The sequence below is a fragment of the Crinia signifera genome, chromosome 9 (genome assembly GCF_055691185.1).
Source record: "Crinia signifera chromosome 9, ASM5569118v1, whole genome shotgun sequence".
Taxonomy (NCBI): Eukaryota; Metazoa; Chordata; class Amphibia; order Anura; family Myobatrachidae; genus Crinia; species Crinia signifera.
The window spans coordinates 123,291,354-123,307,941 of record NC_139225.1 but is presented as its reverse complement, the minus strand read 5'-3'; the positions used below and the strand labels follow the sequence as shown (position 1 = coordinate 123,307,941).

Genomic DNA, 16,588 nt, shown 5'->3' with positions numbered 1-16,588 from the left:
GTTTTTAAATTGTAGCCTTACATTCTTAAGGTGCCCATACACGTTACAATTATTGTATACAATATCGTATCTCATCGCATCTTGGTTTTGAAATGAGATCAGATGAGATAAGATCTAGTACTAAAAGTATGTGCTGCACATACTTTTTGTAGTAGATCTCATCGCAAAACTAAGATGCGATGAGATACGATATTGTATACAATAATTGTAACGTGTATGGGCACCATTATACTGATCCCCCATCTCCAGCTACAATAGAAGCACTTTCAGCTCTATCTGTGAAGGGTGCAGGATTGGTCCAGCAATGGACATAGTAGATTTGGGTATTTTCTTGGGTATTGGATGGAAACGAGAATTAGGACAGATGGAGGATCTTCATGGAGAAACACGTGTATGTGTGTGGTTATTTGTATCTGAATAATAATAAAAACAAATGCAATAATGTACAATGATTATTTTTCTACAGCTCTTAGACAATCTTCTTGAGCAGCAGAAGCGGCCCAAGTTAGAATCTGAGCAGACCACCAGCCCATCCACCTCCCAGGACTCCCCAAAGCAAATGGTATGTAATTACTATTCTGGACATTTCCTGCTACATACTGAACATTGGTGTTTAATGCAGCTTAATATACAGTTGTTAAACCTACACTGCTATTAAAATAAACTGCGTTACTATAAAAAGAATTTTGCTGAAGTTAAGAGGCGAATACTGTAAGCTCTCAGGGGCAGCGCGCTCATCCTGCTCGGTCCTGGTCTTCAGTGACTCTGATCCTCTTTGTCTGCCCTTCACAAGGCACAGGACCGCTGAGTGCTGCTGTAAATAATGATCAATCATTTGTCTAAATATCTCATTTTTTTTTTCTCCTGTCAGTTTTTATATTTTTTGGTTTGTGCATCATTAGAATCTCCTTATATGGAGTTACGGGCCCTTGGTGGCGCTATATGATTGGTTCACCATAGATCTAAATATATATGTAATTAGTGTTCATTCTAGCAACCGCCATCTTTGAAAACCCATGCAGTTCCTCTTCCCTGCCTGGGGTGTCGCTGTCTGCTATGGTGTTTCTAGCACCGCTCTGGTTTGCATAGAAGTGCTGATATACAGACCACACTACAGCAGACAGCGACACCCCAGGCAGTGAAGAGGAAATGCATGGGTTTTCAAAGATGGCGGGTGCTAGAATGAACACTATGTAATGGCTAATGATCTAGAATCTAATGTAGACATGAAGCTAAAAAGTTGTTTATAGCAACACTTGGATTGTGAGCAAAAACTCTTCTAATCTATAGCTCAAATTCATTTTCAGCTTGTTGGCATCCATTGTTAGTTGCCTAAAAAGAGGCGTTGATATGATCACATGATGTACGGTAATGCAGCAGGAGGCGTCTATTACAAGCAGACACCTCCTGCTGCAGTAGTGATCTGACCTTTGTCCTAAGATGCAGGATCAGATCACGCACTCACCCGCGACCAGTTTGCAGCTCCCATGGGGAGGCACAAACCATTAAATCCCTCCGCAACTCCAGAGATCCCTGACCTCTTATTTCTTCCTAATTGACGGCAATATGCTTTAATAAAATGGAGTCTGTCGCCTCCAAACGGCATCAAAGTGCCAATCGCTGACAGTCTGATGCTGTACTGCGTCCGTCATCCTAGCACCCTGCATGCGCAGATCGGGTCCAGTGTATGTGCAATGTAAGAATAATTGGTACTTTTACTGCATTAACAGCAAGTGCAACCACATCTGCGTGACTCCATAACGTTGGTGTTATCTGCAAAGCTGCTGACCTGGTCCCGGCAGGTCCCTGTAACATACAGGGGTGCATTATTGGAAAACCTTCTTGCTTCACTTCTCAGTACTTTTGCTCATCCTGCTGGAGAGAAGAAGCTAGAAAAATACATTATTCAGCATGTGATAGACCTTTAGCTGATGATGAAGTAGATCCTTTAGGTGTTAAGTGTATTCCTCAACAACCTAAAAAATATTTCTACCTAATGTACAAATTAAGAGGTTACATTGGTGGTGATGTTGGTGTAGGATCATTTTTTTTTTTTCCCTATGAATAGTTTCATTAATGAACATTTGTGGAAGAGAACCAGATCAATGTGTGGACATAGATGATGGTCTCTTGGGTGCCAGTGTGTCCCTGAGTTCTCGTATTGAACTTGATTGGTCAGCAAGCAGTGATGTAATGTGTGTCCCTCCTGTTAAGTAGTGTTGTCCTTGTCTTCATCCAGCAATGAGTCAGAGGACATTCATTTTTGTATTTTGTCTATAAACATATAAAAAAAAACCCCATGAAGATTAGATGATAATCCGGCCCTGGCTTCTTTCCCAGATACTCTATGTGAATAGGCAGTGAGAATACAACGTGTTCCTAGTACATTGGATTCTAAAAGATCGCATTAATAAAGAATGGTTTTAATGTTTTAGGTATCGCTTTTTAATCTTAAAAGAAATAAAGGGACAGCTTTCAGGACGAGCAAGCCTCCAAGTAGTGTTCAGTGCCAGAAGGTCATGCCAGTCTATAAAGACAAATCGAGGGAGTTCCACTGAAGGCTCTTATGGAGAATGGGTAGCTGCTGTGAGAATCATTGTGCCTCTTCAGGCGCAATCATGGCTATCGCTATGGTTATAGTTGCAGAGGCACTTGGAGTATGGACAAGGACCCATCCATAAGGGACACATAGCGACATTGTGCATTCTGAGCGATGCTAGAACGCTCAGCAAGATCACTCAGCACACAACTCTGTGTGCTTAGCCATTTGTCTGCTGAGAACACTGGCTGTGACCCCGACGATTAACTAGATTTAGGCAGCATGCTGTATATAAATTGCCCGGAGATAGTGACGCATGGGGCTATCGCTCTGCCCTACACACGGAGCCATAGTTTCAGACAAAACACTTTCAGAGGTCTTGACCTTCAAGCTACGATGGACCAGAGCTGTTTGAGTGGTATGCGCAACATTATACAGGTGGGTTTTGATGTTATGGCTGATGGGGTGTATATATGCTATTTTACTGCAATAGCCCCAAAGCCAGAACATTATGGAAGTTCAAGAGGAAAGCGAGGGAGGTGCTTTCACTTTGGCCAGCCATGGTTTGTAGTGCCTCTGGGGATACTTCTGGAACAGCCTTGGCCTCTGATGTTTTCGAACTCTCAAGCCCTGTCCCCGAGGACATGTCAAAAATGAATGCCTTGACAAAGGTCCATGGGTCTGTGATTCCATTACAATATATGAAGTAGCTTTGACGTTCTGTTGACTTGGAGCCCCATATTTGAAAAATCTATCTAGAGGAGGGTGCTCTGTCACTGTGCTATGGTCTGCCTTGTAAATGATTGCCCCTTTAAAAAAAAAAAAAATGGTGTTCGGCCAGCATTCTACATGGAAGCTGAACCTAGATGCTATTACTTCTGACCCCAAGTGTTCAATAATAGCTCACTACAGAATATTGACATTTCAGTAGGAAATATTTTTTTTTCAAGCATTTAGGTATATTTTATCTAACAGGTCATTTGGCTCAAAGAAACTAAAAGTATTTCTGCAAATAATGAAACAACAAAAAAAACCAATGTATAGTAGTTCAAATGAGTCAGCACAGCCCTGAGAATACCCCCCAGTAATGAAGGGAGTATGTGCAGCCACTTAGCATAGGGACTGGTATTGATCTACTGTGTACCAAATGTTTTGAGTTCCTTTTTTAAAATATTTGGATTATTTCCACATGAGGCAAATTCTCAGCAGAAAGATACTGAAGATTTGAGTTTTTGCGTAGATTGGATTTACATGAACGCTATTTATAGCCAGATAAAGCACCAAGGATTCCATTTTGATGATTAGGGGGTTGTCAATCTGGGATTCTGACTGTTAGAACATCTCGACAGCTGGAATCCCGAGACGTTTTAATTACTTCCAACTGTAACCCGACATTCGGAATTCAATCTGTCGAGTGTCGTAAAAGTCAGCAGATCAGAGTAAACGGCCACAGATTGTCGCAAACCATACATGAATTGGACAATCCATGGCCCTTTCTGACAAAACAGATCCAACTTTTTAAAAAGTCTGATCTGCCGACCTTCAATGCTGTCGTTAACGGCAGAATTGAATAGGTGGGTGGCGATATTTCCCCTGTTGGGAAATATCAGCACAGATTGAATACACCGCTATGTCTGCTATGCACAGGTGTGTGTGTGATATGGCAGCATTGACTGAACTCTGCTTCTGTCTGTACACAGCAGAGCAGGACAACACCAATGCTGTTAATAAGCTACGTAATAAATCCTGCTTCTGTTTCAGCATTTAATGCCCCAACTTCTTTATTAAATTTGCAATATAACAGGAGGATGAAGAAATAAATGATGGTCCGAGAAAACCCCAGCTGTGGAGAAGACAGCTGCTTCCTCTGAAGTCTCAGTTTCTGAAGGAAAGCTTCAGCCCCGTCCCCAGAGCTCTGCAGAGAAAGGTATCCTTACAGCATTGTCTGCATCACTGTTCTCCAAGTCAGTGTTTGCTACAATAGTGTTTATTCTAGTACCCTGCATCGTTCTCAAGCCGTGCAGTTCTCTTTCCTGCCTGCAGTGTTGCTATCCGCTCTGGTACTTCTAGCACAGTTTGATCTCTGCCTCTGTGGTAAGATATATAACAGACTATGCTAGAAGCATTGAGCAGAGAGCAGCACTCCAGGCAGTAAAGAGAACTGCAGGAGTTGTGGCGGGTGCAGGAAAGGGAACCCGCACCGTTTGTGACAAGTGCACGGAGCTAGAATGAACACTACTGTAACCCTGCGTTTCCTGGCAGAAATTTACCATGGCTCTTCATTGACACATTTAGAATAGGTAGCTTATTATCTGTATAGCACAGTGTTGGGGAACATTGGCACTCCAGCTGTTGTTGAACTACACACCCCAGCATGCCCTGCAACAGTTTTTGCATGGCCAAATCGCAAAACTCTTGCAAGGCAAGCTGGGATGTGAAGTTCAGCAACAGCTGGAGGGCCAAGGTTCTCCATCACTGATATAGCATGTTACATGCAGTAACAGGAAGCTACTGTGTTACTGTTAGCAGTGAGCGTCTTACTTATGCCTAGCTCATTATAGTCACGGCATGTAATGTATACAGATAACGGAACAGATATGCCCATTTCGCTGTTGGCTATTCTCCTGCTCGGCCTGTATTTATCCCAGGTGGTGTTACATTTTTAAATTGTATATTTTAAATATTGTTTTTTTTTTTCAATTGAACCTACATATAAATGTATAGCAATCCACTAGCCCTCCAGTAAAACCATAATTACCTATATATATACTTAGCCCTAGTTTTCCTGTGAATGCTTTCTGCGGCCAAAGCAGTATGCAGTTGGTGTCGCAAGCAGACTTTCATATTTTGGTGGTTGTGACACTGCGATTTTCTTGTCATTCAATCAAAAACCTAAAAAAACCACCACACTGCATGGTCGTATAATGACTGCGGGGCTCGCATGAATGGCAACTAGCAATAACAAACTAATTTAGTAGTGGTAGATCTAGCTGGCCGCTGGCGTTTCGTAGTAGTAGTAGTAGTAGAAGTAGTAGTAGTAGGCACTACTACAGTGACGGCCAGCCTTAAAAAGTGATACAGTGGAGAGTGAAAACGTAGCAGCCAAACAGCCCCTAACTGTCATTCTAAAGGCTGCGTTTGAAAAATGATAGTTCAGAGCACATTGTTAGGTGGTCTACATTTTATTACTTTTCAAGGCTTAGTAAATCTTGCTGAAATGTTTCCTGTTGTGCTGTAACCGTAATCTTATTGCCAGCAACGCTTCTATTTCTCCCTAGTAGAACAGATTTCTGGTTGGTGGGTATTTCTGGGCTAATCGTTATGTGCTGTGTTCCCCAGACTCCAGCCACTCTGAGCCGAGTAGCTGTTTATTTCTCCGATGAAGAGTGGGAAACACTGGAGGAATGGCAGAGAGAGCTCTACAAGAACATGATGAAAGAGAACTATGAAGCCTTATTATCTCTCGGTGAGACTCTTGTGCTACACTCACAACTGCACTATACATAACCTCCTGCAACCAGGCCACAGGTGTCTGATACCCCGGTTATAGCTTACTTGTTGGGGTTATAGTCCCTGCCCAACATGGTAGCCTGATGGTCACCATGGGGGGGGGGGGGGGGGGCGGGCAGTTCAAATCATCCTGATGTTAGATTGCAGCAATTTCTTTCTTTTTTTTTTGTAGGTTTTCCATGATTTTTTAAAAATCCCATCAGATTACTTGTCTAGCTGGCATTGCCTACAGATGTTCCCACGTTCATCGTTGCTGCAGTTGCACCAAACACCTTTCAGCCAGGCTTTGTGTGACTCGGCTTACACGGGAGAACGCATCTTTAACAACATTCAATGTACACACTAGAAGATAAAGTGAAAGATATTTTTCACTTTATCTTCTAGTGTGGAGCATGGTCAGTATTCAACTGATGCCTTGCACATGCCGTTTCACCCTCGCTGGGTTTTTGGAGCGAGGGGGAAACGGCATGTGCGGCAAATAAAACAGTGAGGCTCAAGGCTAAATGCAGGGGGCTCCCTGCATTAGCTGCGAGCCTCGCTGTTTAAGGGAATCCTCGTCGTCATCTGACAGCGAGGGATCCCCCGGAACGTAGAATAAGGTGAGCTTCCGGCGCGGGGGTTAAGTGGTGAGGATCACTTGTTTCAGGCGATCCTTGCAATTTAACCCCCACGCCAGCCGCATTGAATACTGCCCTTGGTGTCCATCGCTAAACTGTGGCAGAGCCTACACTTAAGCTGGCCATACATCAGAAAGATTGATCTTAAGATCGATTGCGCTCATGATTGTGTACAATTTCCCTTGAAATCCCGGCAGTCCTTGATGGTTTTTGGACACACAATCTGCATACAATCCATCATACAATCAGTCATACAATCTATCTGCAGCATGATTGTGCATACAAGATGTGCACACAATCTGCATACAATCCATCATACAATCAGTCATACAATCCATCTGCTGATTGATTGTATGATTGTGTACATAAGATGTGCACACAATCTGCATACAATCCATTTTACAATCAATTGAGTTTGTGTGATTGGGTACAGTATCTTTCTGATGTATGGCCACCTTTACTATCCGTCCAGTTTCAGCAGTGATGCATTGGAATAATCTTTCTATATCTGTGTTTAAATCTCAGAGACTTATCCAAAAAGATTACAGCCTTCGATAGCCACCATTGCGGTTTATAAAAGTATTTAAAAGTATTTACCAAGGAGGACACAGACTTGCAACAAGTTCTATTTTAGTTTGATATATTGTGATCTATATTTTTGGTGGAACCTTATAGATATTAGTAATTGAAATTTCCAATTATTTTCTATTCTAGCAAAAAAAAAAAAAAATTGGGGGGGAAAACCTTCTCTTGGCATTGTATATCACAAGTGTTGCTTTCATGTTTTCAGGTTACCCTACAGTCAATCCGAACATATTACTGAAGATCAAGCAGGAGGAAGTTATGCGCTACACAGCTCATTGTTCTTCAGATGACCTGGTGCAGCCAGACAGTCCCACTGATGGTGAATAAAGCCTTCTAACATTATGGCATTGTTCTCCTATATTGCTGCAAACTGTAATGTTGTGGTCCAAATGTGACCTTTAGAACCATGATTTTGTTTTCCTGTTTACTGCAGAACATGCATCCTCTAAAGGCCAGTGGCCTGAAATGCATTATTTATTAAATTTTTTATTTATTAACCATTTATAGTTTGTAATCTATGAGTGAAGGGGTGGTAATCCCATTCCATCCACACCTCTATGAGGCAGTGGGGGAAAGCTTGCCATGTCGACAGATGCAATGTACTGCTCCGTAACTGCACATTGTATCAATGTCCGCAGTGGAATATCTCCCTCTATTCCCTACCGCATGCACATGTACACTACGTAAGTTTTTGTCAGTTAACCCTACAAATATGTTTTTGGATTGTGGGTGGAAACCAGAGCAGCTGCAGATATGGGGAGAACATACAAACCACACAGCTTACATCTATTTGCATCCAGATTAAACTGATGAATGATTGCAAACACAGTTATAATAATAATAATAATAATAATAATAATAATAATAATAATAATAATATCTTTATTTGTCATAAAATGCCCACATACAATGAACATTAAATGAAAATCAAGTGTAAGCAGTACAGAATAAAGACAATAAAAGAAAAGTAGCATTGGAGTACAAGATTGTGCGTATTCAGAATTGACACTAAGTATTTAAAGTACGGATTGCCACCGGGTAAAAACTCTCTCTATATTGTTTAGTTTTACACAAAACTGAACGATATCGCTTGTTTAGAGGAAGTAAAGAAAACAAATCGCCAATCGGATGAGAAGGGTCCCTCCAAGATGATTTTTGTCTTTATCATCATCATTTATCATCATTCTCCTGCCGGCATGTTGAATAGGATTTGGTTTATTTAAATTACATTATTCTTGAAAATTCTCATGTGTTTAGCAAGATTGTGCACCATTTATAATATTTTATTATTATTACCAGTTATTTATATAGCACACATGTTCCGCAGCGCTTTACAGAGTATAGTTGAACAGTCACATCAGTCTCTGCCCCAGTGGAGCTTACAATCTATGTTCCCTACCACATGTACACGCACACACAGACATTTTAGTGTTAGTTTGGTAGGAGCCAATTAGCCTACCAGTATATTTTGGGATAACTGGAGTACCCGGTGGAAACCCATGCAAGCACGGGGAGAATATACAAACTCTGCACAGTTAGGGAAATGGTGGCAATTGAACCCATGACCTCAGTGCTGTGAGGCAGTAATGCTAACCATTACACTGAGGGGACAGTTGGGTGGAAGGTCCCAGGGGGTGTGGTGAAGCATTAGGTGTGGTGCCATGAATGTATAATCATATAGTATTGTATATTATGATACCCAGGGTTGCAGGTATAGGGGTGTACACATGGGCTGCAGGATGTTCTATTTTGCCCAGTTGCTGCCAGAGATAAGCAGGCGGTCATCTCCAGCAGCAGCACGTGTCTATAGCCAAATAGACCCTGCAGGTCTAGACAAAATATTCTTGCCTGCAGTGTCTAATTGTCCTGGTGATGGCGATGTTGCAGGGCCGCTTATCAATATCGCCAGCTGTGTACACACGGGGTGATTCTGTCAAACCTTCTAAGTGATTTTGACAATGTAGTCAAAATTGCTTTGCAGAATCGCCCTGCGTGTACACCCCTTAACACAGGGCTGGGCAACACCGGCCCTCCAGATGTTAATGAACTACACATCCCAGGATGGTTTGCATTAGTTTTGCTATGTCGCCATGCTGAAACTGATTCAAGGCATGCTGGGATGTGTAGTTCATTAACATCTGGAGGGCCGGTGTTGCCCAGCCCTGCCTTAACACAATTTAATCTTCAGCTGTTCAGTGCAGGTTAGACAATGGAAGTAAGGGTCTGGTTGCATTTAGGTGCAAAATGTGCACTAAAGGGCCCTACACAGGGGCCAACTAGCGTTCTAAACGAAGCTACTTCTCTCAGAACACTGCAGAGCGCTGCTTGCTGAGCGAGGTATCAGGATCAGTGTTCTACGAATGAGAACACTGCCTCTGACCGATAAATAACCCACGTGCATGTTATTAATCGCAGCCGGATTCAGACCAGCGGGGCCACACATTTAAATCGCTGTGTGGTCTACACACATACACACACACACACACACACACACACACACAGCAATTTACATGCATTTCAGGCATTGTCTGAGTGATTTAGTAAAATGCCTGAGTGTAGCCCCGTGCATAGAGCCCATAACACAGCGCAGTTTATTTGGCCTGTTATCAATTTGCAATTTGTACCTTAGTATTATCTTTTTGTACTCATTTACATAACCCACTTATTAGCAGAGAGACGCAATACAGGAAGATTAAACATTACAAGGTCATGTAGTGAAAACCTCAGGTAATGATGCTTTTGAAAGGAGCATTTGTGACCGCCTTGTTTCATCTTTTTAAGGTTACACTGGCGTGGACCCCGATGTTCTGTCCAGATTAAAGTATGATGATAATTTACAGGGTGATGCAGAATCTGAAGAAGAACAAAATAGCTATGTGAACTCATGTGAGTAACTAAATGCATAAACCTACAGGATCATGTCTGTATTACTGTCCAGTATTGTGCCACACACACTTCTCACTTTTCTTGCATGACCATTTACGGTAGGTAAAACAAATCTGTCTTTCCATGTGAGACCAAGTCTGTAATTGGAGGGGCTAAAGCAGAACATAGACAGCGTCAGCCACTAAATCCATGATCGGACACTGGTGGCTTTAGGGCTGCGCACAAGGTTTTACCTAAGGCCTTCCAGCTCCTTTCTTCCACTTTTATTGGGCGCAATGTAATGCCGCCCGAGTTCGGCGGCAGTGTGGGATGATGGTCCAACACGGACATTTTTTTAAAGGGCAATCACTTATAAGGCATGGTTTGCATTGTGATTGCCCCTTTAAAAAAAGTTTGAGTTTGGCCGGCATCTCACACTGCCCCTGAACTCGGGCAGCCATATGTTATTAGTTATTTGGTTGATTTTAATATATAATTTTTAACTTATTTCAGCTGCCCGGCCCGAACAGTGAACAGGGGAACGATCAACGTTTTCATGGGGAAGCCCATAAAACGCTGGGTGTTCCCCTCCAGCAGGGTTTGCCTGCTCCCCTACCCATGTGAAGAGCAGACCTGCACCATAATAATTGAATTAGGGCCTTTGTGTGATAACACTTCTAATGCTAGCCATACATCAGAAAGATCGATCTTAAGATCGATTGCGCTCATGATTGTGTCCAATTTCCCGTCAATTCCCCGGCAGTCCTTGGTGGTTTTTGGACACACAATGTGCACACAATCTGCATACAATCCATCATACAATCAATTGAGATTGTATGATTGGGTACAATATCTTTCTGATGTATGGCCACCTTTAGACTGGTCATAAACTGCTCATTTCTATATATATAACTTTCATTGATTTCTATAGAAATTCCTCTTAGAATATCCTTGAATACTTATGATCTTTTCAAAACGTTGATCACTATGATAAGATTCCTATTCTATCTATTAACAGACAATATCCCTATGGACACCAGCATGGAAGAGGAGAACGCAGACAAATGGAACGGCCACTTGAGCCTGCAGGAGCCCGTTTCTATGACGTATGACCTCTCGCAATGTTTTGGTAGAAGTTTAAATGGGGAATTGTATCCGGCATCCAAATGGAAAGCAAGAAACGTGCCAACCAATGGGTTTGCCACACCCAATTCCGATGAAAGAGCATTAAGCCCCATCACAGCAGTACATCAAATAGAAAGTCCATATAGCTGGTTCTTCTCAAATGCTCCCCTGGCACCCAGGCAGGGGAAACCCCTAGAGCTAAGACCATTCAAATGCTCAGAGTGCGATAAAAGCTTTACCGTTAAATCGAACTTGATTAAACATCACCGAATTCACACCGGGGAAAGACCTTACAAATGCACGCATTGTTCCAAGAGCTTCAGCCGCAACTCGCACTTGATCACCCACCAGCGAACGCATACAGGGGAGAGGCCTTATAAGTGCAACGAGTGTGACAAAAGCTTTATTCAAAATTCCGTACTGATCCAACACCAAAGGATCCACACCGGAGAGAGACCCTTTAGATGTGACGAATGCAAGAAAAGCTTCAGCCAGAAGTCCTGTCTCATCCGTCATCAAAGAACTCACACCAGATAAAGTGTTCAGAAACTTGGCGAGGTTGCAAATTGGGAATGATCTGCATCTGGGTTTTTAAAACACCGAAAAGACCTAAGACAAACAGGTTGTGGCAAAAAACAAGCAATAAGAAGTTCTGTGGTATCTCTTCATGAGAACCCACATGGAGAGTTTAACCAGCTGTACTGTAAATGTTTTAATTGGTACAGTCATGATAAAGAGTGGCAGCATCAATTCTAGTATTCCCAGCTTGCGTTCTAGCACTCTTGTTTTGCCACCACTTGAAAAATCAAACGGTCCTTTGAACGCTGAGCGAATTGTTCTGCCATTACTTTTAACATGCATTTTCCAAAGGGTAAATACTTGAAAAATGTCTTACGGGATAAAAAAAGACAGACCTCTACATCTCAAACTTTTTTCAACTCCTCTGACAAGATCATTCAAATTTTTGTTTTGAGTGGTTGGGAAATTCTCAGCAGTTTTGTGAAACACTAACTTGTTGTTACCGTATTGCTATCGCCATGTTACAATTCTATACCTTGACCGGTATGGTTAGAATGTTCTCCTTATACAGCAGGACCACAAGCTTGGTAACAATCTGTGTTTGGGAACCTCTGAGTATCAGATCTAAAACAATCTATTATAGACCAAATCTTCTGAGGTCCGAGCATAATACGGCCCTGAGATTGATGAAGCGCAATTGCTTAAAGCCAAATTCCACTAATGCTGCCCATATACTAGGGCGATCTGACGCGATGTGATATCGCACTTCAATTTCCCTTCAAGCTTCCTGTGTGATAAATGGCATCTAAAGTGCTTTTGCCCTCATTTGATGCATACAGTCATGCGATAAATCGCATGCCCCATGTGACCTGAAATCGGGCCATGCAATGTGGGCAGGGCTATATCTGGCTAGTGTTCAGGAAATGATGTCGAAAAAACACAGATCGCACTCGCGATAAATCAAATGCTCTAAAAACCCACCTTCGATTGAACATGAGATTCGATAAATATTATGTGCAGCACATAATATCTATTGACGTGAGATTCGACCGGCGGCCCGCACATAGCGTCGGGTGACCCATGCGACGTGCATACAATACTTCGATTATCGCACAGATGCAGTAAAAATCGAAGGATTGTACACAATATCGCCCTAGTGTATGGGTAGCATAAAAAAAACTGCACAACTTAAGTAAGCAAAACCTCAATCATTATGCAATGGAAGCACTCAGATCTAAAGCAATGTTCAAAGTATTTTTCATTTCAATTTTCGGGCTCTGGTCAAGAGCTATCGGATAGAAGTCAGTGTTTACGCTTTTTGTAATGTTGACATTTTTAGTGTTGGTAAAAATGATTTAAAGGAACACGTTCTAGTATATTTCAGTAAAGGAGCAACTATTCTTACAAATGTAAGAAAAAAAATACTAATGTAATTATTCTTTGACAAATGCAGAGTATTTTTACTCGCACGATTACCTGTCGTAGCAGCAACTATATGAAAAACAAAAGGTGCTGGTTGTGTTATGTCTTGAGGGCTTGTTTGGCCCTCTGAAATGGAAAGTGTTAAGCCTGTACTGGCATATCCCAAGATAATAATTGGGAAATGTTTTACATTATGTTTTATATTCACAATACAAATGTACCAGTAAATATTAGAAAGAACTTTGTTTTGTGTAAAGCCGCCGATACCTTGGGGTGGTGATTTGTCACATTGGGCCTGATTCAGATTGGTACAATAACCTGATGGGTTCTGTGCAGAAGAGGTGCTGCATGTGGCTCACAGTGGCAGTGCCCCCAAGCCACACCATTAATGACATGCTGCTGACTGGGGGGCAGAGCAGGGGGTGATGATGTGGACGTTTCTACAAAATGGGGTTCTCTTCCCCATTTTGTAGGCAGGTATTGAACAGAGTCTATATTTTCCAAAGAAGATCTCCTGCTCACAGCAAAGTGAAAACAACGGTCATCCTACATAACCTTAAGGTGGCCATACACTGCTGCGACTCCTCGTGGCAGTGTGGAGCCAGACGATCCCCCTTGAGTCGCCTGGGACCTTCCTGGGCGGCAGGATCGCATGCGGTCCTTTGGCATGTGATATATGGCATGCGACTTCTGATCCTATGTGCAGCACTTGCGATCTAGCGGCTCCGATACGCACGGGATCTAAAACACATGTAATTTGCATGGTTTCACCTGATTTCTTAAGCCGTTGCGTTGGAATCGGTTGAAATCAGGCCAAATCGCATTAGTGTATGGCCACCTTCAGGTTCACTCAGATGGTTGTTTACGCAGAGAGATTTGATGCTACATTTTCGGGTGCACCAGCAGACCCCAGAAGCCTGTTGACACATGACGCCTCCAGCAACTTTAGCATAATTAAACGCAGCTGCGGTGTACACAGCATCCATCTCTGAATCAGGCCCACTGTTAGTGGAGTCGTCACCTGCACATTTCATAGGCAGCCAGTTTGAGGTTAAACCAATATTACACACTAGCCCTGATTCATCGACACTCAGAACGGGGCGAATTCGGCCCTGTTCCGATGTTTGGGGGTCTGCGCAAGTCCGTATTTGCACATGTGCAGATCCTGCCAATGAACAGCTTTGTAGAGTTACACACTCACCAGGCCGTTCTTTGCAGGGTGGGAGTGCTGAGGATGGACGAAGGGCAGTGATGCCGCTGGACCATGGGAACACCCAGCGTTTTATGGGCGTACCCATGAAAATGCTGGGCATTTCCATGGGTACGTGGATGGGCCAATGTCTGCCTGGGGTGGGCGGCTGACGTCACAATACGTCAGCCGATCGATCCGTCTTCGTCGTTGCGCTCGTAAATAAAAGTTCTGTTTGCGAAGGCCGGAGAAATCATTTGATGATCTGCGACCATCAAATTATTTTCCCTCCAAGCGGAGGGCTGCAAGGGGATATGTTCTCATACACATCCCCTCTGTTCAGGCCACTGTCTAGAGACTAGTTTATAGTGAATCTCAGCATTGACTGTTGGGTGTGCACACAGACTGGTTACTTGTAAACCAGGATTGAAAAGTTTTTATAAACATTGTCCTAATCATGAACGCACATGTTTTTGAACTCTGACATCGATACCTTTTTTTTTTTTTTAAATATCTATATATGCCATCAGTGTTTGTAAGAGCTTTTTAATTAGAAGCACTTTTTGTACCTTTAGTAGTGCCAAATAGTACATGAACTACACAGTTAACACTATTTTATCTCGGATCAGAATAAAGTGATTCTATTTCAGATGACTGAGCATCACGGGACGGGTGTTCATGACTATTACGGCACACTAAACATTCCCCCACTTTTTTTTTTTTTTTTATAATTGTCTAATGTAATTATTAAGCTATGAATGTAAAATCATGTTGCAGGAATTTACTTATCTTCTGTAAATGCATTACCAAGTATGTTAGAATATGGCCTGACAATTAGGCCGGTCTTTTATCTTTTTTTTTTTAATGTAATACCGTGATCTCTAAATACCGTTTTTAGTCTTATTTATGTGGGTTGCCTAATTATATATTAGATGCAGCTATGGTCAAGTGATGCAATGCGTTTCCCCTCATTTGGATATTGGGCCTGATTTTATGTTTTTTAGTAAAGCAAGTAACTTTGTATGGAACAAATCTTGGGGTTATTCAGACCTGATCGTTGTTCTGTGAAATAGCAGAGCCCTGGGATCAGATAACCACCATCAATGGGGAAACTTGCCCTGTGCAAGGCTGCGAATGGCTTGGGGAAAAATACGCTGATTGGCGGATAGCAAAGGATTTTCCCAGTCTGTGCGTAGCTCAGGACTTAAGGTGCATACACATAGAGTGATTTTGTGCTCTTTTCTAAGCATATAATATAGGCACACACACACGCTCTTCACTTTTCCTTAATAAAAGAATTGCATGAAATATGCATTACCCTGTATTAGCCATAAGTCTGCAAAGACCAAAATTTTCTACTGTCTGTTCATGAAATATAATTTATATATATTTCGCCTTCAGTAACAGTTGTATCCCTAAGCCATAAATACAAAATATAATCATTAACTTGGTGATTTCAATAAACTAAAAGCAAGTTGAGCAATTAAATTCATTGATTAGACATCCAGGGCCAGATGTAATAGCCTTCAAATTCAGCGGTAGGGCTGGATTTTTCTTTTTTTTAATTAAAAACCCGGTCCTTGTGTAGTGGCACGGCGCCTATCGCATCGCAGACCATAAGGCATGCGATGCGATGGCAGCCGATGTTATACAATTTGAAATTGTATACCATCGAATTGTATGCCATTGTATCGCATATACAATGGTATGCGATTTAAAATTGTATAAGCACCCTAATGGGGGCTTACAATGTTAAATGCACCCCACGCCACCCCCACTATGAACATGAACCCGAAGCGTGGCGAGCACAGCGTGCCCGCGAGGGGCGGCGGTACGCGTCCTATGACCTTTTCATACCCCCACTATCAACGTCGGCGTGGAGTTGATTTTATATAGTGTGGCGAGGGCAGCGAGCCACCGAGCCCGAAGCGTGGCAAGGGGACGCGGAATACATGTCCGCTCGCAACGCTTCGGGCTCGGTGGCTCGCTGCGCTCGCCACGCTATATAAAATCAACTCCACGCCGACGTGGATAGTGGGGGTATAAAAAGGTCGTAGGACGCGTACCGCTGCCCCTCGCGCGCTCGCCACACTTCGGGTTCACGTTCATAGTGAGGGTCCATTTAACATTGTAAGCCCCCATTAGGGTGCTTATACAATTAAACATCGTATAGGGGCTTATACAATTTTAAATCGCATCGCAGTGCATCGGGTGTAT

The 16,588-nt window shown here is 42.5% G+C and overlaps 1 protein-coding gene across 1 annotated transcript in view; it reads left to right on the top strand.

Moving 5' to 3' along the window:
• LOC146035915 (uncharacterized) overlaps nucleotides 1-16,206 on the top strand; it is a 30,011-nt gene extending 13,805 nt beyond the window's left edge. Inside the window, exons 3-8 of the mRNA XM_083159628.1 lie at nucleotides 467-562; nucleotides 4,344-4,466; nucleotides 5,879-6,005; nucleotides 7,457-7,570; nucleotides 10,033-10,137; nucleotides 11,135-16,206. Of these exons, the coding sequence (XP_083015754.1) occupies nucleotides 467-562; nucleotides 4,344-4,466; nucleotides 5,879-6,005; nucleotides 7,457-7,570; nucleotides 10,033-10,137; nucleotides 11,135-11,778 (1,209 nt within the window). The 3' untranslated portion in view covers nucleotides 11,779-16,206. The remainder of the gene's footprint in view (nucleotides 1-466; nucleotides 563-4,343; nucleotides 4,467-5,878; nucleotides 6,006-7,456; nucleotides 7,571-10,032; nucleotides 10,138-11,134) is intronic.
• The last annotated feature ends 382 nt before the right edge of the window (nucleotides 16,207-16,588 follow it).